General features: G+C 34.9%; 2 protein-coding genes across 14 annotated transcripts in view; both read left to right on the forward strand.

Annotated features, from left to right (window-relative positions):
• stxbp5l (syntaxin binding protein 5L) overlaps positions 1 to 1,587 on the forward strand; it is a 150,087-nt gene extending 148,500 nt beyond the window's left edge. For all 13 annotated transcript variants that reach the window (XM_041259422.1, XM_041259423.1, XM_041259426.1 and 10 more), the window contains 2 exons: positions 134 to 354; positions 1,086 to 1,587. In XM_041259422.1, coding sequence (XP_041115356.1) covers positions 134 to 354; positions 1,086 to 1,127 — 263 coding nt within the window. In that variant the 3' untranslated portion in view covers positions 1,128 to 1,587. The remainder of the gene's footprint in view (positions 1 to 133; positions 355 to 1,085) is intronic.
• Positions 1,588 to 14,447: 12,860 nt separating this feature from the next.
• On the forward strand, positions 14,448 to 25,992 carry LOC121320793 (interleukin-18 receptor 1-like). Its single transcript, XM_041259436.1, has 12 exons — positions 14,448 to 14,631; positions 15,978 to 16,078; positions 16,750 to 16,810; positions 17,531 to 17,786; positions 18,076 to 18,250; positions 18,929 to 19,076; positions 19,251 to 19,319; positions 20,087 to 20,219; positions 20,498 to 20,658; positions 23,014 to 23,172; positions 23,661 to 23,822; positions 25,509 to 25,992. Exons 2-12 carry the CDS (start codon positions 16,037 to 16,039, stop codon positions 25,850 to 25,852), a joined length of 1,710 nt encoding a protein of 569 aa, XP_041115370.1. The 5' UTR covers positions 14,448 to 14,631; positions 15,978 to 16,036; the 3' UTR covers positions 25,853 to 25,992.
• Positions 25,993 to 26,040: the final 48 nt, after the last annotated feature.

Genomic DNA, 26,040 nt, shown 5'->3' on the forward strand with positions numbered 1-26,040 from the left:
CATACTAATTTGCATCCATTGTTTTAAAGCATACCAAAACTGTGTTGTATTGGTGAACAATGCAAAGCTTCATATACATCATACAGAAGCAATTTTGGACCGTTGTCCAACATACTACGCTTTTGCTTGTTAGTTGGTGAGGCAGCTGCAGGAAAGGCCTCACGGAGTCTTGCACAGCATATTCCAGGCCCTGGGAGCATGGAGGGGATGAAGGCTGCTGCTGGAGGGGTAGTTGGAGACCTGGCACGGGCCCGCATCGCTTTGGATGAGAGAGGGCAGAGACTGGGAGAACTGGAGGAACGCACAGCTGCCATGATGGGGAGCGCAGAGTCATTTTCCAAACACGCACATGAGGTATTTCTGCTCTTTATAATTAATCAGATAAATGCTCTCAAAAGGACATTAAACTCAGCACTGACACGGAATAGTGCACGCAGTTGTCATTTATTACCAATTTTACATATTAAAAAAAATAAATATTAGCTCTTGACAATCAATGGACACGGTAATGGCATATAATAGCATATAATATTTAATATAGAAAAATTATCCATTTCAAAACAGATAAATTCATATTGATTGTATTAATAAACTATGTTCTAAATAATAAAGTTTGTTTTACCAAACAAAGCAAAATGTAATAAAAATGTCATACATTTTATTGCATTTGTGTTTCATTTGGTTGGATACTAACATGTATAATTAAACAATAACCACAGGGCACACTGAGGAAACTACAGTCTTCCTAGTGGACACAATCTGACAAATATATTTTTAAAAAGTCCAGATGCGTGTCGCTTTGCTCTGACTTCAGCTGTGCTGAATAGTAGCCTTTGTGACATTTGTTTTTTGTATCGTGACATGTTGATACAGGATAACAGGATTAGGAACCCTAATTATAACACACTACAACAAAGCAAAGATGCAAATTTTATGGAGATTAGCTTTTTTGAACGCGCAAATTTGTAAAAGGGTATTTTAGGTTATGCGTTAAACTTTTTTTACACTTAACCTTTGTGTTACTATTCCAATATGCATGACACAAGTGCTTCAGTAAAATTCATTTTTGTGTTTTTGTTCTACAGCTGATGCTAAAATGCAAGGACAAGAAGTGGTATCAATTGTAATCTGCTGGGAGACACTTGGCTTCTTAAGTATACTGTAGCAGTTGGGTAAAATGGACCTGAGCCGTGTCACTGGGAAGAATAGTTATTCTAGATTCTTGTTTTGCCTCCATGAAGTTATTTGGATTCAATTTGTGGGAAAAGAAAAATTGAAGGTTCAAAGACAACTAATAGGACTTTGCTGTGTTGGTCATGATATTGCCAAACTTGGGTTAGTTTAAAAATATGTTCTCTGTTTTCTATGTTCTGTGCTGCATAATTATCCCAGGACCCTTAGGAAAATGCCTGGAAAAGAAAAAAATAGTAATAAGTGTACAGATTAGTATGCCGATGCTCTTATATAAGAAATCAAAACAAGATTGCATGATACAAAAACGCAAACAATAAACTGCCATAGTAAGAAAAAAAGAAAAGCATGTTACAATAAGAAATGGTTTATTCTAAAATAAAAAAGAAACAAAATCTTTATTTTTTTTAAATACTACTAATACTACTGCTACGAAGAAGAAGAAGAAGAAGAAGAAGAAGAAGAAGAAGAAGAAGAAGAAGAAGAAGAAGAAGAAGAAGAAGAAGAAGAAGAAGAAGAAGAAATCTACATTGCTAAAAGGCCAAAATGCTCAGTTTTTTTCAGGCATGTGAATCTGCTTTCGGAAAAAATGAAACTAGTTTTTAGTTCTTTTTTTTTTTTTGCCGAGGTCAATTTATTTTGTAATTACTATGGCAAACTATAGCTGGTTCAGGCATCCCCATTCCATTTGCAGGAATAAAGCGATAAGCTAATTCAAATACATATTCATATTGTGGAAAATATCCAGGCCACATGTTGCTTTGGTATTTTTTTTGTTAGCCATTTGTATCGCTTTAAAGATTATTTTCAAATATAATTGATTTACTTTTTATATTATGTGGTTTTGTGCTGTGTATTTCTGCCAACTAAGAAATAATTTGAGACGGTTATTATACCCCTGGTCAGCAGTGGCAATGATCAGATTTCCACAATTTATAACCCACCCCCCATTTTCTATAGCATTTTAACCTTAGACATTCCCACAGACAGCATTAGGATGAACATGGTTACCTGCAATACAAGCAACTGAAGTTCTTCTCTTTCTAACTGTATGAAATGATATGACAGGAACACAAGCATGAAGCCACATTAGATATATGGTATTTAGTTGGAAGTCATGCTAATTTTAGTTTCACCAGCAATCCATAGGGAATAACTGAAATATTTTGGTGTAATTGCACACTTTTTCCTTAAGCATGGTCACCTCTGCCTTTTTTTTTTACTTGCATTGAGTTGATAAGCTTTACATCAAAAAAACAAACAAAAAAATATTTTCTGCCAAAGTGAAGGAAAGTGAGGCATTGAGACAACATGCGCAATTATCAGGTGTCTTTAAGAGTTGTGTTTTTCCTTTGCTTTATACTTGTTATGTTTTCCCTTTTACATTCTCATGAAAAACAATATTATACTTGCCATCTAAGTTCTTTGTGATCAAACTCAAATCAGGAAAAATATATATTGAACCATTGTTATCTTATTTCTTTACCGCAAGCTGAAGTAATGTTGCAGTTTCTTGTTGATTTGAATTGATTAGAATTAATGGGATCTCAATGTAAGCAGTGGAACCCCTCACTTTTAACAGTATAACATGGCTGTGTGAATGGCAATCAGACATAAAGCATGGATTTTTCCGATGATGTATGAGATAATCTAATAATAATGATGCAGCTTCTTTGCTGCTAAATTCAGTGTTGTTTCTATTTTTATTATTTTCTTTTGTTTTACATATGCTGCTTTAGCTCCTTCTGTGATTATAGTAAACATTGCCAGTAGTCTTTAGAGATAACCTTAAAATTGTATATGGCTGTATATAGAATGTTCTATATATGTAATGTATATGTTGTACACGTTTGTTAGTGCACAATATTAATGCTTTCTATCCAGATGGGGTATACGTGGACAAAGATCACATTCAAATGATTTATTGTTATTGTTTATAAAAGAAATCAATGGTCTAGATTGTGTGGATGAAAGAGAGTATTTCTTTTTTCAAGGTCTACCATTGCTTTAAAGACTCGCTTAATACTGTATGTTCAAAACAGAGCTATCAAAAAGCTAATCTCTAATATATCAAATACATAGCCTAGAAGTGACATCTATTTATGTTATGGCAATCATAGTAAGTTAAACAACTATTTGTTTAAGAGGTTCTTTGCTAATTAATTTCAAAACCGTTGGCAACATTTAAACAGTTGCTAGGAACATTAGTACAAATCCACCTTCTGGGTTAATCTTCTTCTAAAACTAGTACACAAGGCAAAGCCTTACTGCTAAGAAAAAAAAAAAAACATTTTTGTTTTGCTATCTTAAGTCTCCTAAAATGCTGATTTTGTTTATCAAAGCCATAATGTACAGATAGCCATTAACTTATTTTATTTAACTTTGTGTGTGTTTTGTTTTTTGTTTTTTTGTGAAAGTATTTACATTTTGTAAAACCAAGATTAGAGATTTTCTATTACAGTACCATACAACATTTATATATTGTATAGCTTATATTTTTGATAGTTGGCAAGTCGTGCCTTTGTAGTCCTTTAAGAAAGAAAAGTACTCTCTTCAGTATTATAAATGAGATTTGTGTTGACCATATCAGTGCATTTAGCTTTAATCAAAAAATCAAAAATAAAAAAAAATACTAAAAAAAACAAGTACTGTTAACAGGGTGTTCTATTGGTGTGTCTTCAGTTTTTATAAAATGAATAGTTGGGGGGGGGTTGGGGGGGAAGCTAAACTTCTAACTGTTGTACCTGTTTCTTGATGGTACCCAGTATTCTGGCTTGATGTCATTGAAACTGTGGATGACATTTCTGTAGTTTTTGCTGTCTAACCATTATCTATAATTTGAAATGACAGCAAGGTTTTACCTTGTTGAACTACAATCCTACCACCTTCTGTTCTGATAGCTATTCTTCTGGTGTAATAGAGATTAAACAAAAGAAAACAATTAATCCAAGGATGTGCTAGGAACAAAAGCAAATTCAACTGAAATAAACATTGGAAATTATTGATGTATCGAATGTTTCTCTTTTCTGCCTGGTTTATTTTTCCTGCCGTGAGCGTTTCATTGGTAAAGAATGCATTCTGTAGAGGGGGTCATGGATATAATATGGTATTGCTGAGGTACTTCAGTAACAAAACACAGATTTTCCACTTCCCTCTATAAAGTTATGTTGAAAATGCACCTTAATTTAGGTCAAATACCCCATGCAATATTAAACTAAATGTGTTTAATGAGTAAAATACAAATAGAACAGTGCTCAATTAAGTCATGCCTCATCATTTCAGCACAGTGAAAAACTGGGTCCAGACTCTAGGGTAACCAAAGAGCAGTTGAGCAGTTCTACTACAATTAGGCTTCAGGCTAATATCCTTTAAAATAAGCAAGCATTACAGACCAGGCAAACTCACAAATGGGTTACATTACCAGGTGTGGCCAGTTGCTACAGCATGAGACAGTGGCTAGGGTCTGTTTTAATTATATAAACAGAGCTGTCCCTCTTAATATTGTCAATGAGAAATTCATACATCTACACTGTCAAGTTGTCTGTTTAAATACTTTTAAAATATTTCCACCAGTTTTTTTTTTATTTTATTTTTTTTTAAACTATGTCTCATGACTCAAATAAGTTATTGTATATATATTTGGAGAACGAACAGGCTTTCAAGTGCTGTTTTGAGAACAGCCGCATATACCGTTATTTATACAAGTGAAGCAGGTATAGGCCATTGGTAGACTATTTCAGTTGAAGAATCCCTCTAGTGGTTAATACTGGTGACTGCACTAATTAACTTCAGATTATCATGGCCTGGTGTTTGGGCTGTCTTTCAGGAATAATCATTCACAACTGAATACTGGGCTAATACACAAGGTAGCACAGGTTGATTTAAAAAGAAAAAGAGATTGAGCTAGTCTTCAAGCAAACAAAAAATGGATAATACTTTACAAATAAACACTGCTGTGGCTTATATTAATCCTCTAAACTAAATTAAGCTTCTACCAGCCCTCAACCAGCAAGTCTGAGGCTTCAGGCTACCTGCAGTTTCTCTTAAGCGTGGACAGATTCAACATCGTCTTACAGTGCATAAGATCTACCTGGTTTGTATACAGTGCAGCGTCAGTTACCGTACATGTGCTATCTTTGTGTGTACTCATTTTACAAGGAAACACTTGCAGTAGATGCTCTGGTGGCACAGAATCGCCTAACTGTTGTTGGATGTTTTACCACATCCAGGTCAGTTTGTGGAGGGTCTTACCCTGTCACACTGTCAGTTAAGCACTCTCCAGTTATTGTTTTAAACTGATTAGCACTACACAGAATATATTTTTTAGAAATACAGTGCAGGCCCTAAATACTGATTTTGCTGGTGCTTAACAGGCGGGACTTACTTTAAAAGAAAACTATTACATTTACTGGCAGAACAATTAAGCTGTCCCATATTTCCCCTTAATCTCTTAACAGCTTTAACATTCCATGTGACTACATTAGTCTGGATAATGGTAAAACTAAGTCATATGTGACATATCTAATTTATGATAACTTAACCCATCTCTTATGGCATAGATCCTGGGGTACACAACTTGGTTCTTGTAGGCCACTAAAGGCAAAGTTTTGTAAGTTATCCATTAAATATTTATCCAAATAGAACCCAGAATGGTTCAATTCAATTAAGTAAGCTATGGTTGGAACAAATATTTGGCCTTGAATGGCTCTAAAAGATTATGAAACCCAACAGTCCATGTGAAGTTTTGTCATTAAAAAATATTGTTAAAACCAGGATGGGCCCTATTTTAAAAGTTGAAATAATGTGTGCATTAACATCTGATAACATTTAGTCATTGAATAGAACATATGATGTGGATTCTAAATGAAAAGAGCACATTTTATAACACATTATTTAATAAATTAACCCTATTGAATCGTCCAAATGTTAAAAGGTAAACTTACAAATAATCACAATTATTATTTAGCACCAAACAAAAAATGCATTTATTTTAGGATTACACCATGCCTTTGTTCTCAATAAGCATTTGCACATATTCAATTACACCTTTAATGAGTTCTATTTGGTCCTAAGAAATATCTTCTGTGTAGTTTTTAAATTGGGTGTGTCGGCATGAATGAAACACACCACTGAGAAAATGTGTCCCATGCTCATGAGCCGTGCTCTGTTCTAAGACAGCAACATTCAACATTTTCACAAGAAAGGCCTCATCACTCTATACGTAAAACAGCATCAAGACTTGGAATTAATCACACAGCAGTGCAATAAGACCAATGCCAGAACTGACAGATGGATTGTCCTAGTGGTACAGAAGAATATTAGCATCCTCGCTGTTTGCTGACGTCCAGAAAGCCACCATTACCATCATAAGTGCCCAGGCCATCCATAACAGATGGTGATATCAAGCTGATAGACAGTGTGGCCAGGGAAAAGCCCTTCGTCAGCGCCAGAAAATGCCTCTTATTTGCACAGACGCATGTTAACAAGCCTGAGGGAAAAGAATACTGTGGTCAGATGATTTCACAAAATTTAGATGGCCGTCGCATTGAGAAAGACAGGTGAGGTCAACCACCCTGACTGTCTTTCACACTCTGTGGGTAGCATGTCAGAGAAGGGGGTTAGCAGATACAGTAAGGGGAATATGGATTCAGAAATGGATGAGAACATTATGAAAACACATATGTTGACTGCGGGTTAAGACTTTCTAGGACAAGAAAAGGTCCTTCAGTGGTCACCTCACTATGCTGACAAACCTGACTGAGCATCTTTGTGAAGAAACAGCAGTCTTGTCAAGGTCACTACAGCAACCACTGATTAAACTAACACTAATTAAAGGTATATTGTAACATAGTGTTGCCACTGTATGCATACAGTACCACCAGAATCCTATAAAATACCTCCAAAGCTATATATATATAGCATACGGGTAAATACCCAGGGGACTCTGATCTGGGTGTGATGTATTGTACAGTAGTGGGTCTCCAACATCATGTAGGCACGCGCCAGGCAGAGAACCAAATGAGGACACAACATGACTCATTGAAGCAAATAAGAAAACATGGTTGTCATCAATTGAAACACTAACTGATTTGGAACATGTTTGGCGCTGTTTAATACCTTCAAGAATTCCAGAGCCAGCAACAGAAATATAATGTAGCCTATCATGTAAATGTGTGCAGCTGGGATGTATAATAGGACACGTATTGCTGGGCAATCAATTGAGCAGCTAGGCTCGCCCAGCACTGAGATGATCAGGAGGTTCGGATTGGCTGGGGGTCGTGCCCGGAGAGACTTTCTTTTCTTTATTAAATGTGACACTAGGGTTACCATTGCTGGACCCCTAGTGTCAGCACTGTGCGCCTGTGCAGCATGTCAACAACTAATGCTCTGTGTAAGTATTGTTCAATGATGACCCAGACATAAGAAACCCCCCTGTTACATTTGGTGTCAGAAACGGGAACGTCTCAGGTCCTGCTGAGTCAAGGCAGGCTAGGCACAATTGGCTGCCAGGATGCACAGGTAGTGCCAGGAGCAACAGAGATGTGGCTAAAAAGCCAGAGGGGGAGGAGCTGGAGCTCTGAAAGCCCAAGGGGGAGGAGTTACTGTCCTCAAAGGCCATGATAGGACAAGCTACCATCCTCAAAAGCCAGAACAGGAGTGGCTGTCTGTCAAAAGCTAGAGGAGCTATGGTCCGAGAAGGAGTAGCAGCCGTCCTGAGGGTCAAAGGAAGGAGGAGCTATTCATTTAAATGTAACAGTTTAGCCTTTTTGTTAACAACTGTATGCTTATTTGGAGAGAATACTTGACATTGACAAACTTTTGAAATCTGCCAGCTGCTACCTCATGAAATATGTGTTTATGAATGACACCATTTTCTGTTATAAATATAATAGCATGTAGTTCTGCATATTTACTGTGGTATGGTATCATATAAACATTAATCTTGAGACACACTATATAAGGGTCCGAGTGCCAACTAATTACGACTAATTATTACTAAAATGTTTTAGATAATCATTTTACACACACACACACACACACACACACACACACACACACACAAACACAATATGTGTAATTGTATGTTATTTTATCATATTCTTACCTTAATGGGCAGGGAGGAGGCATGGTAGTGATGGAGTGAAGCTGCAAATATATTGATAGATGCCGATGATCAGTATCCACTGTCACTATATTTAGAAGCTACTAGGTCAGCAGTACTGAAACTGTGGGGCACATGTTATGTATCCTTGCTTCCTACCACAGCAAAACCTGCAGTCTCTAAATCCATGCTGTAACAAGAATTGTGTTGTCTAAAATTGGCCCATCATTGATAGTATTTCAAATGCTAATGCAAGTGAAAACATAAATCGCTGTAAAACTGGGAACACTGTTCAAACTGTACTGAAGGTCTGGATTTTGGTTCTCCCATTGAGAAAAACATGCACAGCCAGAGTTCCTTTCACAAGAAAAAAATGTTTGCTGTCAAAGGCCTTCTGAGCGAAGACACCATTCAAAAGTACAAAATACAGAAACGTTTTTCCTCAATGTTTGCTAAAAGTGTTGACCAATAAATACTTTGGAAGTGGATTTCCATAGTTTGAAATGATTGATGAGTTGTATTTCTAAAGCTTTTCACTACAACTTGCATAAATAAAGGATTTTTTTTTTTTTTTTTTTGTAGCATATATTGTACTATGATTTGCTCAGGTTTGCAAAATATACAGTGCATCTGGAGCAGAGAATGTGAGAGCAATATATATATATATATATATATATATATATATATATATATATATATATATATATATATATATATATATATATATAAATTTTCTACACAGCAAAGGGATTATGTCCAAAATGTCTTGAAATGTATATTTTTAACCATATAAAATCATTTAAACCTTATGTGTACATACATTTTTTTTCTGTCTTTCATTTTTGTACACTGCAGTTTTATATGTAGTGTATGGAAAAGGGCGAGCGATTTATACGTTTAGATGATTTTAAATGAGTCTACCTTTAATTTTAGTCTCCATACTAAACACATACCGGTATTTATAATATCATGTAATGCGAGGAAATTGCTGTTCATTAGCTCTTTTGTGTTTTGATGTTTTATAGTTTTAAACTCTAAAATGTACGTTTCATTTCACGCAAGGTGAATTTCAGCGGGACAGTTTTGGGATAGTCCAGGCTTACCAATGCATTCTGGTAAACGAAGTCCTGCTTCTCTTAAAGGTAAGAATTGTACCTGAGACAGGTCAAACATACCAGAATGCATTGGGTTGTGATTTGAAAAGCTTGAACTGTCCCAAGCTGTTCTGCTGAACACTGAGCCATATGGTCACCTTATTAATTTGTAATACCGAATGCAATAATAGCTTAAGTAATCACACGGGCAAAGTTCAACAAAACACTCACTCATGTGCATATCTCAAAGTAGTGCAAAATTCAGCAAGGGCAAAATTTGGCATGACAGGGGGAACAGGGGCTTTGATTGGTTGGTCAATCTGCCAGGTGAAGCTATTAGTAAAATTAATTAATTGAGGTCCACCTGCAAATAAATGAGTGCAGAAAAAGCCCAATCAGGATAGGGAGGCTGTAGGAAGCAGCTTGCATGCTGGTAAAGATGCCATGATGAGTGATGCAGATACACCCTGTTTATACAGTATATGTGTCTCTGTTAGGTGTAGCTGCCCCCCCCCCCCCCCCCCTTCAAAAAGCATGATGCATACATATTTCTAAAAGTTTGTTAACATTTGTGTAAAAAATAACACAAAAAAGAAATGATAATAATTGTTACACTTCACTCAAAAATAGGTGAAGGTGAAATATGTCCTGCAGTTACTGTATTTGTTAAAAATGTTACAATATTAAAAAAAAATGTCTGAACTGTCAAACCAGTTCTATATCCAAAAAAGAAAAAAAAAAACACCTGGCCTACTTACATACAAATGCAGTTTACAAATTTCTGAATATTCCTCTTTCACAAAGCAATCTAGGAATAAATAAATATCAGACGATCCTGTAATATTTGTGTACTGTAGCTTTGTGTGCAGTTGATACACATTTTTATGATGGCTCATTAAAGACACAAATTAGTGTTTATCAATTTCATACTTTTCATATTAGTTTTCATTCATATTATTGTCATTTATTATTATATAATAAATATATAATTATATAATTATATATTATTATTGCTAATTTTCTGTTGGGAAAGATCTACAAACATCTGAAAAATGTTTTGAAAAGTCTAAAAATCCATACCAGTCTGATTGTGTCAGTTATTGCTGTATCTGATGTAACAAGTACTGCATAGACTGGACAGTAAATTAGATTGTACGTATTGCATTACAATAAAATTCATTTTACTTTTTTATTTTACTAAATGTATTAATTGAAGTATTACTTAAATAAACCAGCACTAAAAACTGCAGAAGTTCTTCTTTTGAAAAACAAAGTGACGGGTCAATCTAAAGGGACAATGAAACTTCACTAACTGGTACAAGGAAGTGCTATGCTGTGAAGGGCAAAGAAACACTATCTTGGACCTTACAAAAGAGAAGTAAAACTCAATATTCCAGAGCTCAAAACTATTCAGAACCATCACAGATATCAAAAAAGGGGAAGGGAAAGAAATGTCTTCTGAAGCTACTTGATATTTAAAGTTATGGACAGACAATTTAGATCCCCCTTTGATGTTCCAGGCAAAATTCTATGTTGGCATAATACACAGTCCTTGTGCATAATGATTGGAGACCACTTCACACTTCATCAACTAGCACCTGCAAAACAGTACCCATTTTCTATTCCATAACCAGCAACTAACTGTTCAAAACCTGGTGAGGTGTGTGTGCTGCCATTTTATATAAATTATATATGTGATGAGATGCCTGATTCCTGTTATATTAAGAATTTTCTTTTATAAACCTGTAAAAAAGGTTCAATTTTGAAACCTTCATGTGCAAATTATGAATAACTCAGTTACACTCTATAAAGACTTGAACCTGCTGATGCTAGTCAAAGCACGGGAATCAGCATAAAATCCTATTCTTTCAGAAGAAGGGAAACAAGGTTTGGCAGTCATACATTGAGCTTGTGATGTAGGGGAAATGAAAATGACAAAGAGTACAGAGTCAGCACTCTTTTAATTTGAGGAAATTATATTTAAAGAAATACTTTATTATATCTAAAATGTCCAAAGATGTATGCTTAGAATGCAATATTTAGCATACAGCTTCACTCAAGTTAAAGTTTCCCGGAGATAGCAAATAGACAAGTTAGTTGTTCATCAACAAAAACACACACTCAACCACTTCCTATAACCCACATTGCACATTCTAAAAAAAGGCTGGGTTGTTACTGGTGGTTGTTACAGCTTATCTTTAACACACCTATTATGTTCTTAATTTTGGTACAACTGTTAAGTTTTGGGTCATACTGACCCGACACAATTTCAAACTAATTTAAACAGCCTTAAATTGATTAACTGTTTTTATTTGCAAAGATGTTACTCTTTTATGCTCTTTTAGTCCAGGAGCTGTGATAAAACTTATTTGATAGCCAACCTGGGAGCTCCTCATTTTGGAGTCTCTTTACTAGTAAGATGCTGTTGCAATACAGACAGTGAAAATTAGGCTCTGCCTTGGTATCTGTAATGGTAAATGTCTTTTGCAAGATATACATTAAAATATTTTGCTGGTGTTTTCTTTAATATTTTCTAATATTTTTTTCCTCAGCAGTTATTTCTACAGACATCAGTCGCAGCTCCTTCTCTTCTGGAATTATAATGGTTGTTGTTGTTATGATTTCCATCGTCACAGTCATTGTTATCTGTGTAATGCTAAAAGTAGATATCGTCCTTTTCTACAGAGCTGTCACAGGCAAAGATGAGACTATTGCAGATAAGGTGATTTGAATATATATATATATACACACACACACACACACTCATACATACACACACACACACACACACACACAGTACTGTGCAAAAGTTTTAGGCAGGTGTGAAAAAATGCTATAAAGTAAGAATGCTTTCAAAAATAGACATGTTAATAGTTTATATTTATCAATTAACTAAATGCAAAGTAAGTGAACAGAAGAAAAATCTAATTCAAATCCATATTTGGTGCGACCACCCTTTGCCTTCAAAACAGCATCAGTTCTTCTAGGTACACTTGCACAAAGTAAGGGATTTTGTAGGCATATAGTCAGGTGTATGATTAAACAATTACACCAAACAGGTGCTAATGATCATCAATTCAATATGTTGGTTGAAACATAATCATTAACTGAAACAGAAACAGTTGTGTAGGAGGAATAAAACTGGGTGAGGAACAGCCAAACTCAGCTAACAAGGTGAGGTTGCTGAAGACAGTTTACTGTCTAAAGTCATACACCATGGCAAGACTGAGCACAGCAACAAGACACAAGGTAGTTATACTGCATCAGCAAGGTCTCTCCCAGGCAGAAATTTCAAGGCAGACAGGGGTTTCCAGATGTGCTGTCCAAGCTCTTTTGAAGAAGCACAAAGAAACGGGCAATGTTGAGGGCAACAGACGCAGTGGTCGGCCAAGGAAACTTACTGCAGCAGATGAAAGACACATCATACTTACTTCCCTTCGCAATCGGAAGATGTCCAGCAATGCCATCAGCTCAGAATTGGCAGAAAACAGTGGGACCCTGGTACACCCATCTACTGTCCAGATATGTCTGGACAGAAGTGGCCTTCATGGAAGACTTGCGGCCAAAAAGCCATACCTCCAACGTGGAAACAAGGCCAAGCGACTGAACTATGCATGAAAACACAGGAACTAGGGTGCAGAAAAATGGCAGCAGGTGCTCTGGACTGATGAGTCAAAATTTGAAATATTTGGCTGTAGCACAAGGCAGTTTGTTCACCGAAGGGCTGGAGAGCGGCACACGAATGAATGTCTGCAGGCAACAGTGAAGCATGGTGGAGGTTCCTTGCAGGTCTGGGGCTGCATTTCTGCAGATGGAGTTGGGGATTTGGTCAGAATTAATGGTCTCCTCAATGCTGAGAAGTACAGGCAGATACTTATTGATCATGCAATACCATAAGGGAGGCATTTGATTGGCCCCAAATTTATTCTGCAGCATGACAATGACCCCAAACATGCAGCAAAAGTCATTAAGAACTTTCTTCAGCGTAAGAAGAACAAGGAGTCCTGGAAGGGATGGTATGGCCCCCACAGAGCCCTGATCTCAACATCATTGAGTCTATCTGGGATTACATGAAGAGAGAGGAGCAACTGAGGCTGCCTAAATCCACAGAAGAATTGTGGTTAGTTCTCCAAGACGTTTGGACCAACCTACCTGCTGAGTTCCTTCAAAAACTGTGTGCAAGTGTACCTAGAAGAATTGATGCTGTTTTGAAGGCAAAGGGTGGTCAGACCAAATATTGATTTGATGTAGATTTTTCTTCTGTTCACTCACTTTGCATTTTGTTAATTGATAAATATAAACTATTAACATGTCTATTTTTAAAGCATTCTACTTTACAGCATTTTTTCACACCTGCCTAAAACTTTTGCACAGTACTGTGTGTGTGTGTGTGTGTGTGTGTATATATATATATATATATATATATATATATATATATATATATATATATATATATATATATATATATATAGTTTGTTTTGTTTAGTTTTGTTTATAAATATCTCCAGACAGGTGTAGCCATTTCCAGAGATAATAATACAAATATATTAATAATAAAATAACAAATTGAAGAAGTTTGTTTTATTCCTGCACACAGATCTACATAGATAAATGCCATGGATCACAGTGACCCGAAACATCTTATTTGTATAGACGACCTGTTCTAAAAAAAAAAATAAAAAAAATAAGGTTGTTATTTGTGGTTGTTTTCTGTGTATACGATCGTGTCCCCAACTTAGGAAAAAGTCATAAAATATTATACAGAAAATGAAAAGAAAAATAACATTTAAACTAATTGGAAACTAGAGTCGGGTCACGACTAAAACTGTATTAAACGCAACGTTTTAAAACTGTATTTAAAAGCATGAAAGCAACTATAGTTTGTAGGAAACATTTAATTTTCATTTCAACGGAAATGGTGCTTTAAAAATACTTACTGGGACTTTACTGTTGACATTGTTGAGGTTTATTGTTTGATTCACGGAAATTCCTACAGTTAAAAAAAAAAAAAAGAAAAACTCTGGAGCCGGGGGAGGGGTTGCTCCTCCTACCGACTGTTTTAGCGTGATTCTGTGTCAACTACAGGAACTTCACAGACATTTATATATATATAAAAAAAAAATAGGAACTGGTCCCGACATTATAAAAAGGAACTGCCACAACTAGTTGAGTAAATTTGTCCCAGCACAGTTTAACAACTGCATTGAAAGTGTTTACCGAAGCCATTGCCATCACTGTAATGAGGTAAGAATCATTTTACAATGATAATTTTAAAAAGTGGATCTATGGTAAAATAGAAAACTTTAATGAAAGTTAACATTTAAATGCATTTGGAACATACTGTTTAGTAAAATAAACGTTTAAATGTTTGCTTTTATAGAGATATATTAAGAACATTGGCAAAAAATATGAGCTACAGTTTATACTTCTAATAATGTATCAGATAAACAGTCTCCCTCGATTAATAAAAACATCTCCTTTTTAAGTCCTTGCAAACGTGGAATGTAGTGTAGCCTAAATATAACCCAATGTTACGTATGCGGATTTTAAGATGTAAAAGTTATCATCTAACTACAAAGACACACATTATAACATTCCAAACCATAGAGAACTTGCCAGGGGTATTCCTCACCCCGGGTGAGAACAGGACTCCTAGGCTACTATACAGACAACTGTCAAGTCTGTTATAGCTAATCTGAGACCATCACAATCAGGAAGACAGGGAATATAGACTATTTAATATTATGCAAATTACTGACACGATTTCTTATCTTTATTAACAACGCGGGAGTTTGTTTTTGTGGGTGTTTATTGCAATGTTTAGTTGAGTTAGAGACGAGTGTAAATAGGTATCTAAAATGAAACTAAGTAAAGTATTGTAGCGTCGGGTCTCGTAGTACGCCGAATGGGACTTTTGGGGTGTTACACTGAACTTGCGCGGGGGTCCGGGACTATGTCTTCCCCTGTATTATAAATAAGTGTATTTCTGTGTGTGCTACCCTGTCCTTCCTGCCGTTTGTATGTTTCGCTCTGCGTGAGTCTGGAAATGGAAGCCTGTTTCATTTTCTAGGCAGTGCAGGCGTGCCGCCTAGGGTGTCAGGTTCACAGTGCAGCTGTACGAGGGAGAGAGGGGGGGTCTGTGTTGGCAGCACTGTTATTTGTGTTCGGTTCTGCCAGTCAGCTGCTTGCGCAGAACCAAGGCTCTGAGCGATTAGTCAGTGTGTATGTAAATGTGAGTGTGTGAGCTAATAGTGCTTGAGGGAGATCTCTATTTAGGAACTGCGTGTGAGCAATTCGGGGTTGTGTTGTGTGATTAGCACGGTCTAACAGAAGTAATTAGCATGTTGCTAAAAAGAGCGTCCTTTTGCCTGCTGTTCCTGTATAAATAAAAAATAGCAGTTTTAACGGCTTTGAGCTGCATCCTGTGTTGCCTTGTGGTATTCTGCTGCTGAACAGATACACCTCCGCCACAGTATACAAACTATAGTTGACCATGCTCCGACTCGGGAGCCCTGGAGCCAGCGCGGAGCTTGTCAGTTTTCAAAAAAACTATTTAAATAGACACAAGTATTCATCTTTTTTTTTCATAGCCCGCTATAATAAATGGAGGATACTCAGTGCGTGTTCATGGTACTGTAGTATTACATGGATGAGAATGGCCAATGAGCTCTTAAAAGGGAAGAGTGGGCTGGTGAGTCATTCTTATAAGTGAAACAAGTACTGTGTTACATACCTTCATCCTCACCACAGCTGTTAAAATAAATAAATAAATAAATAAATAAATAAATAAATAAATAAAATTAGAGCCGTCAGTATGATGAAAAAGTGAGTGGCCATGACGTGTTCTTTATACATGAACAATATCTACAGAACAGTATGACTAGTTGGAAATATGATGGGGGTTAATTAAGACCAGTATGTATGCATACAAGGTGTTAGTATCATAGTGAAATATATCAAAATGACTGATTTACAGAATGTGGAATAACATGTTGTTTTCAAGATGTATGTCAAATTGTAAGTATGACATACAGATGGACAAATGTACAGACAGACACCCTGGTATATCCCCAAACTTTGGTACTCTCAGTATGTTATGCTAAATAATGTTAATACCAAGTTCCATCACAATTGGATAATTAGTTTCCAGATACAAGTGTAACCCCCATTGTATCCCAGTCACAGTAAACTGAAGAAATGTGTGTATTTTATAATGTGCTGCTCTCACCAGGCTGGATACTAATGTTTGATGATAACATATAGGCATTTTGAAATATGAAAAGATATTTGAGTACAGGTGTTATAAACTGGATAATATATAGTCATGTAATATTGTTTACATAATTATTCTTTTTTTCCCAGACAAGAATGCATCTAAAGGAACAGCTTGGAATTCTGGTGATTATTTTTGAAATTTGTAAAGGTAAAAACATTTTCTATTGTAGTACACTGCAGTTGTATGGCAGCTTGTTCCATTTCTGGTTTCAGTACGAGTTTATTAAAACACACATGAGCTTATTACCTGTACACTGTGGTTAATCAAGCTTGTAGTAAAACTTGGAATGGGTGACACTGGTATGTAAGAATGGCACTGCTGTGCAATAGGTGTCGTCTTACTTCCATCCCTGTTATTTACCTTTACAGGTACACCTGTGTAGAGTATGAAAAAAAATAGTTGTACAAAAAGTATTTCCCTTGGTGATTATTACAGAATTCTATGAATCAATTATTTTGATAGCACCGAGACATGGTTCCATGACAAGGATTGCTACTTGTCTATGGTTATGCATTTATATGGTTATACGTATATAACGATATATATATATATATATATATATATATATATATATATATATATATATATATATACCCGTATACATTCGATTGTGTGTGTGTATATAATTATATATATATGTATTCATAAATCGAAATGACATTAAAATTATATTTTCGATAAGTAATGTGTAAAGCTGCTGTTCTTCCTTATTCTCTAAATAAGATTAGAAAAAAGTAAACGAAAATAGGAACATATTTTTCTTACATGCAAAAAAAAAAAGTTTTAAAAGCATTAAGTAATAGTTTAGAACCTTTTTAGCTGCATCACCTTCTTTGAAGGAAGCTCATTTGTGTTATTATTTTTCAGGCATTGCTTGGTGTTCTGGATTACATATTGGTGCTCTGGAAGGAGAAATTGCCATTCTAACTTGCAACAAATGCAAAGAGAACGCACAAAGTTGGAGTGAGCTACATAATTCTGGTTTTACAGTTGAATGGAGTGTAAATACAAGCAGTGGGTTTGTGAAACTCACACAAACAGAGAAGGTATTCTTTGATTTACATTCACTCAGATTGCTGGGAGTTACATTAAACAATACCGGAGTGTACAGGTGCTCTCTAAGGTAAGTACGGTTGCTTGTGGTTAGCATTTAGGTCAGTGTTCTTTGTTCATATTGCTCAGGAAGTAGACTTTTAGATATTTTTTATTCACATACACTCTCAATTATTGAGGCAGTGATGATTTTTAGAACAGCTGCTGTTTAGGTCACTTGAACAGACTGGAATATGTCTTTATTAGAATTTATAAAACATATTCTATATATATTGTTTTACATTTTAATTAAATTAAACACTGCAATGTACAACATAATGATTTATTCTTTCAATGTATTATTTTTTTGTGTAACACAGAAATGAAACAGATATTGTTGAATTCAAACAACTTGAGTTGGAAGTGTACAAAGGAAAGTGCTACAACATAAATTATGAATACTTACGTTCCAGTTTTGTTGACCAGTCCACGAATCTCATCTGTCCAGAGATGGAACAGTTTTCCAGTACTAAGCATCGTGTAACATGGGTGAAGGTACTTATTTCATATTAAGAGGAGTGCTAACAAAGATATTCTTTTATTATCTCTTAATAAGATCAGCAGTGGTATCACTACTCCTACATTTTCTTTTGCTGGTGATCTTTGGCTTGTTTTGATTAATTTTTTTTTATCAATTTGGCATGTGCAGATAGAAGTGCATGTGCTTTAAATACAAGCAAATAACCAAAAGCACATGATCAAGGGACCAGTGGACTGCTAACATTAATGATATATCAGGAAATTGATCAAATTCAGATTATAAATGAGGCTATGGATGATCTAGTCTATGTTGTGCACCCTTAAATGTCACACTTCTAAATTGCAAAGGGCATGTTTGAACAGTATTCTGGGGTAGTAGTTCAAAAGTAGCATGCTTTGGATCTATCATCTGTAGACCCGACATATGCTTTCCATGAAGGTTTCCTGATGCTAGATTCAGTTTAATTTCTTAACAGTTTAAAATGTATCTAATAAAGTTAACACTTAACACTTCTATTTAAGCACTGAGATAATTATTGACCCAAAGGATGAGGATTGAAATGTTTCAATCATTTTTCTGTGCTTTTCATCAGCTTTAATGTACCTAATATGAATCTAGGTTGGATGTAGTATTTCAGTTTTTTTTTTAAACAAGAAAGGGTATTTGACATGCAATTTTTTTTTTTTCTAAAGGACTGCGATAGAATAATTACATCCGAAAAGGAAATGCATATTAAAAGAACTAAAAAAATAAACGCTGGACATTACACCTGCATATATTCTGTTGAATATGATGGAAAAGAATACAATATATCAAAAACAATAAACCTGGTTGTAAAAGGTAAGGTTCCTGTGTGTCTTATAGAACTAACAAAGATACAGTAATTAAATGTTAATAGTTTTCGTAAATGTGCAGTAGTGAAATGTGCACTAGTGAAATATGTGGCAATAATAAAATAAACATTACATTTGAATATGTACCAACTCTATTGAATCTATTAATCGATTCCTTTAGATTCTCCTGAAAGTATGGACCCTAAGATGACATTTCCTACTGGAACGGTTAAAATTGAAGTAGAAATAGGTATGTAACTATGAAACAATGCACATTTGAATGGCCTACAGCGATGGCCAAAGGTTTTGAATCACCCTACAAAATTACTAAATTTTGCTTCATGAAGCTAATGAAACCTGCTGAATAATGTTATGTTAACATATTGAATGGCATACCGTTTTGTAGTTTTCCATATACTTAACGAAAAGCTTATAAAATGGGAACATTTGACTTTTCAAAAGCTAACATGAAATACTTTGTACTATTGTGGCTTCCGATTCTGCAATATCATTTTGTAGTTTCTTTGATTACATGATGTTAAATACAAGTTCTCTATTATGTTCCTATAGTTTATTTGCATTTGTATTATGTCTCAATCGTAAAATCCTAGGTGATGCTAAACTTTTGTCCTTAGCTCTCTAACTGTTCTACAGATATTATAATGACTCTGTACTTGCAGTTTGTTTCAGTTCTGAACATGCTGATCACACTTTATTTTCCACACTGGTGAAACCTCTAAGGATATCATATACATCAATACTTAATTAAATCAGCTTGCTACAGTGGGAGTGCTACCTCTCCATTCCCTGCAATGAGATATTTGGAGATTTGTAGGGGAGCAATTCTACCTTAGTAAACAAGCATACAATATTCTACTATAAAGGGGACCAGATAAAAAGTGAAGCTTGTTTAGGTCTTTTTCTTTTTTTCAAACACTATAGCATGACTGTTGAGACTCTTTTTGTATGTTTGTTTGTTTTTCTTTGTTTTGGTATTTGTATACCATGAATGTTTAGGTAAAGAAACAACAATTAACTGCTCAGCAATTCTATATAAAGATGACCCACTTGTAACTCTGTATTGGCAAAAGAACAATTCCTTTGTTTCTATGTGTGAGGACAACAACCTTGTATGCTCAGAAGATGGAACGTATGTACTGTTTATGACAAATTAGTTTATTGGAATATTGATCAAAATAACAAAACACACAGTGGTATATTCCAGAATTCTAGCATTCTACATGATATCTCTGCATAACCAAAATTGCCAAATTACTTGGCATTCAACATAACTTACCAAGAAAATTCAGCCCTGTGTTTTATGAAGTTTATGATTAATTTGATAATTGTATGTGATGTGTGTTTTTTTTTTACACCCTTTGTTTTGTATTGCTATTGTTTTAAAACAGTATATGTTTTGTTTTTCAGTAAAGAACATACAGAAACGCAACCTCATAATTCATATCAGATGATATCACCATTAATATTTAAAAATGTTCAAGAAGAACACCTCAATATGAAATACGACTGCATACTAAGTAGCACTATGAAGGGTGGAAATGGATCAATCATCTTAATAAAAAAAAAAGGTAGGATTCGGTCAGTTTAATAATATACAGTAAGAAATTGTTCATATTTTCATTGATTTTATATACCTACTGTAAATGTCACACCTTTATAAATATATACTGTAACTGCAGACAAAGAAAAAGAGGCTAAGCATTTTAATTAGATTTTACTAACGAGTTCTGGTGTATTTTTTTAGGATACAATAGGATATCGGACCGAAAATATTTTACCTGTCTAAATGGTTTCTTTTTATAGACAAAAAAACATGTGTGCTGGAGTGATTGTTACTAGTAGCTGGGCATTGCTGACATTCAGTTAAACACAACAATGAAACAATGTGCTCAATTTGCAATCCCCAGTTATAACGTCAACATTTGTATCAAAACATACATAAGTTGAATGGCGAGTAAACAATTTAAAAACATGTCTGTGACATCACCCTTTGATCTTTTGATTGATTAATTCTGCGAATCTTCTAATTAAAAGTGGCTGTGTGGCTTTGAAGAGAAGGGGAATACGGGGCAGATATAGTGTTGATTAACTAATCCACAGTTTGTGCTATGAATCCACAGAATTGTTGATTCGTTAACAAAACTACAGTCAGAACAATTATACAGAAAAGTGAATACCACTTTCAACAAATAGTTAAATAGTTTTACACATTTTAAACATAACACTTAGAAAATGGCTTGTGATTTCAGCGTAACTTTTCATATAGTTAAATATAAGTAATACAATTGTAGATTAACAATGTAAAAACAAGTTTTCATAATTACAATTTTTTTTTCCATTTAATTTTTTAATGCCACTTATATGTCCTACATGTAAAACACAGTCCCCACTGCTATCTTCGCTTAGAACAGAGACTTTTCACTGTGCAAGTGTGATTTCAAACTCAAACTCTGAAGAACTCACAACAACATTCGTGCAATGTGAGAGACAAACATTTGAACGGTTTGAACTAGGCTTAACAAAGGAGCGAAAACCAAATCATATTACCAAAATGAACAATCAATTGAATCTCGTTATGGAAGAAGTATCAATTAGGAAGAAATTTGTTGAATTGGTAAGAAAATAATCCACAGTTTCTCGTACCTAACCACACTCGAAACAGTGCGTTATTTTTTACCGATTCAACACTTAGGTGTAGATGTTGCATCTGTTGCAATCATTGCAAACCACATGCAAACCAGTTGGAAGTGTAGCGTGAAATGTACTGAACAAACGGTATTCATTTGATTTTACTACTACACAGTATTGTATATTGTATATGCCTACTGTACAGATTTATATTTTTACAAAATGTAATGTGTACTGTACCCAAAACACATTAGTATTATTTCAGCACAATCATTTATATTTAAAATACATAAAAAAAACTGTAAATGTATTTGTGTGTAATTTTATTGCATTGTTTTTAAACCCGACACCTTCTTATGTCGGACAAACATGCCCAGTTTAGCGAAGGACTACTGTATGGTTATGAAAAGCTTTTTGGGGGTGAAAGTTGGGGCCCCACTATAGAATCTGTGGGGATTAAACTGACTTTAATTATATATATATATATATTTCTATAAAGTTTGTATGGAGAATCACAGTAGTTCAACTGAATTTATTCTAACTTGGCAGGATGTGACACAACTTTAGTGCTGAATGCATTGAAATATTAACTTTAAATAAATTGTATGTTGGTATCTGTAATGGTAAATGTCTTCTGCAAGATATACAATAAAATATTTTGCTAGTGTTTTCTTTAATATTTTCTTATATGTTTTTCCTCACCAGTTATTTAAATTATATTTAAAGAAATACTTTATTATATCTAAAATGTCCAAAGATGTATGCTTAGAATGCAATATTTAGCATAAAGCTTCACTCAAATTAAAGTTTCCCGGAGATAGCAAATAGACAAGTTATTTGTTCATCAACAAAAACACACACTCAACCACTTCCTATAACCCACATTGCACATTCTAAAAAAAGGCTGGGTTGTTACTGGTGGTTGTTACAGCTTATCTTTAACATACCTATTATGTTCTTAATTTTGGTACAACTGTTAAGTTTTGGGTCATACTGACCCGACGCAATTTCAAACTAATTTAAACAGCCTTAAATTGATTAACTGTTTTTATTTGCAAAGATGTTACTCTTTCATGCTCTTTTAGTCCAGGAGCTGTGATAAAACTTATTTGATTGCCAACCTGGGAACTCCTCATTTTGGAGTCTCTTTACTAGTAAGATGCTGTTGCAATACAGACAGTGAAAATTAGGCTCTGCCTTGGTATCTGTAATGGTAAATGTCTTTTGCAAGATATACAATAAAATATTTTGCTGGTGTTTTCTTTAATATTTTCTAATATTTTTTTCCTCACCAGTTATTTCTACAGACATCAGTCGCAGCTCCTTCTCTTCTGGAATTATAGTGGTTGTTGTTTTTATGATTACCATCGTCACAGTCATTGTTATCTGTGTAATGCTAAAAGTAGATATCGTCCTTTTCTACAGAGCTGTCACAGGCAAAGATGAGACTATTGCAGATAAGGTGATTTGAATATATATATATATATATATATATATATATATATATATATAGAGAGAGAGAGAGAGAGAGAGAGAGAGAGAGAGAGAGAGAGAGAGAGAGAGAGAGAGAGAGAGAGAGAGAGAGAGAGAGAGAGAGAGAGAGAGAGAGAGTTTGTTTTGTGCAGTGTTATCTGAATTAACTGAATCTTGTAATTTTGAATACTAAGAATCAGAAACTAAAGCATACAATATAATAAAATAAAATGAAAAAAATGATTATGGAAACTACTAATTTATCTTAAATTCTATACAACATCCCACAAGTTGTAAACTGCCAGTAAAGGACCAAGGTGGAGGTAATTAATGCTATTTTAATCTAAACTGCTTCCAAACAAATCCAGTCCAAAGCAGCTGTCATGTAATAGCTACATAGATGTCAGGCACAGTGTGTTTACTGGAGATCATCAACTCCCAGGTTATTTTACCTGATAAATTAACCTTTCAGATTTCAAGGAATATGATGCATACGTAACTTACGATAAGGGTACTTCGTCCTATGCTGAAAAGGAAAGGAATTTTGCGCTTGAGGTGCTGCCTAAAGTTCTCGAGGAACAGCTTGGTTACCATCTGTGCATTTATGAGCGAGATGTCCTTCCGGGAGGAGGTAAGGGGTTTTATGTTTGTTTTTAATCACTAAACAAATGAAGCAAGTGAACTTTATAAATCAAACAAGAAACCACACATACCAGTAATTGCTTTTGGATTTGCTGAATTAGTCAGCTTTTTTTAATTTCTAATTTCTGGTACAATATACTGTAGGAATACTGTGGCTTACAAGATAGGTGAATGATGGTGGTGTCACCATTTTAACAGCATGTTTTGAAATTGAATGAAATTCCTAGAGGTGCCTCAGATATGTTTTTTTTTTTTTTTTTTTTAAACCAGATCTTTGTGTTGCTCACCACCCCCCACCCCGCCTTTTTTTGGTGAATGTCTTTTTTTTGTTAAATGAGATCAATAATGATAGTATATGCCAATCAGTAAACACAAAAATAAAAAAGTATTTTGAACACAGTAACTTTGCTGTAGAACTGCAGAGCATACTACTCTCTGTTCAGTTTGCTGAAGGTGCTGACTTTTTCTGTAAGTGTGTGCATGCAGCCTTCCCTCAACACACAATAGCAATCAAATCAAGCCAAAACATAACTACAATAGAATTTACACTGTACACATACTGTCCTATCTCAGCTATTCAATCCACTTGCCACTTGTTCAATAAGTATTTATAGCAGTTCATCTGTTTGTTTCTTTTTTTTGTGTATGAATGATTATGTGCTCCCAGATTAAAAGCACTATTAGGATTAATAACAAGCAATTCACTTTTTTACTTTTAAATTCAGACATAGTTTAGGGCTGACGCTGTTAATTTGAGCTTTGCTCAGGGGACAGTCGTGGTGCCAGAGGGGTGAAACCTAAGCAATTAAAAAAAATTTATGTAAACTCGTATTAAGACTTTTTTAAAATATTGTTCAGGAGTTGAAACAGCTCATTGATTTATAAAAGAAAAACACATGTATTTAGACTATGTAAATTGATTGCTACATAACTGGATACTGCTTTTAAGAAAAATAAATGAGAACATTACACACCACTGGCAATTCCAAAATTACTGCGTAGAAAGGAAAACACAGCCTGACTAATCTATAATGTGCAATGTCTGATTTCCCCCTTTTTGTGTTTTGAAACCCTGCTTCTGTACATTTTAGTATAGGGTGTTGCACTGTACAAGCTGGTGTGACACAATGAGAGAGCTGCTCTCCCCTCGAGTATTCAGAACCTTATATTCCATCATGTCATACTGCAATGGTTACTTAATAACTTCAGGTCGGTTTGCAGTTGTTTAACAGTGTATTAAGTTTGAAACCAGGCCCATGCTCATGTCATTTCTGCCCTGTGTCTCAAAATAAACATGAGCTGCTCCACAGCAGGACTGTAAGATCCTCTTAGGCATTGGTGTTTGTTTAAGTGTTGGCTTCCCGTCTTTATTTTGAAGTGCGTCTCGGGCCCCAGATGGACCAGTTGCATTACAATATGTTTTATCGTGTGACGACATGACTCACTATTGTTACTTGTACAAAAAACTGAACATGCTGCATCCAAGGAGGTGGGTTACTCTGCTGGAAATGCTTTGGGCATACACTGTCTAGAGTAATACAAGTATTTATTGTAATTCATGGTATGCTGTTTGCTCAGATTAGAAAGATTTTCAATATGAAATTACTTGTCTTGAAATAACAAATAATAGTAGTAGTTGTAAGAATAATATTTTTTTTATTATTTTTTTTTCCAGCTTTTGTTGATGGTGTATTGGAATACATTGAAAAAAGCAGAAGATTAATAATGATTCTGAGTGAGGAAAATACAGATAGTGAAAGGCAATATGAATTAGTAACTGGCCTGCATAATTCATTGGTTGATAGAAAAATAAAAATCATATTAATTGAGTATAAGCCTTTAAAGGACCTAGGCTCCTTACCGGAGTCAATCCAACTACTTGTGAAGTCCAATGGGACGGTAAAATGGAAGGACAGTGAGTCCATGAAAGTAAATTCACGATTTTGGAAGAAAATGCAGTACCTGATGCCAGCAAAAAAACACGTTTCCTCTGATCCAGAAGAAGTGAACATGCTCTAAAATGTAACCACTATGGCACATGATTTAAAATCATCAATAATGTATCTTGCAATCCGTGCTCAGCTACTGACTCGTTGTGTGATCCTGAGCAAGTCACTTAAGATTTAAAAGTGAGTAGTTTTTCGAGATTTACAATTATATTACAGTATTTACAGTATAATTGTAAATCTCGAAAAACTACTCACTTC

This window comes from Polyodon spathula, chromosome 9 (assembly GCF_017654505.1).
Source record: "Polyodon spathula isolate WHYD16114869_AA chromosome 9, ASM1765450v1, whole genome shotgun sequence".
Lineage (NCBI taxonomy): Eukaryota > Metazoa > Chordata > Actinopteri > Acipenseriformes > Polyodontidae > Polyodon > Polyodon spathula.

What these genes read in the sequence shown, in the direction of transcription:
- LOC121320793 (XM_041259436.1), top strand. Translation starts at nt 16,037, where the DNA reads ATGAGAATGGCCAATGAGCTCTTAAAAGGGAAGAGTGGGCTG. An exon ending in TAAAATTGAAGTAGAAATAG is followed by an intron (nt 19,320 to 20,086) that starts GTATGTAACTAT and finishes ATGAATGTTTAG; the next exon opens with GTAAAGAAACAACAATTAAC. An exon ending in AGATGTCCTTCCGGGAGGAG is followed by an intron (nt 23,823 to 25,508) that starts GTAAGGGGTTTT and finishes TTTTTTTTCCAG; the next exon opens with CTTTTGTTGATGGTGTATTG.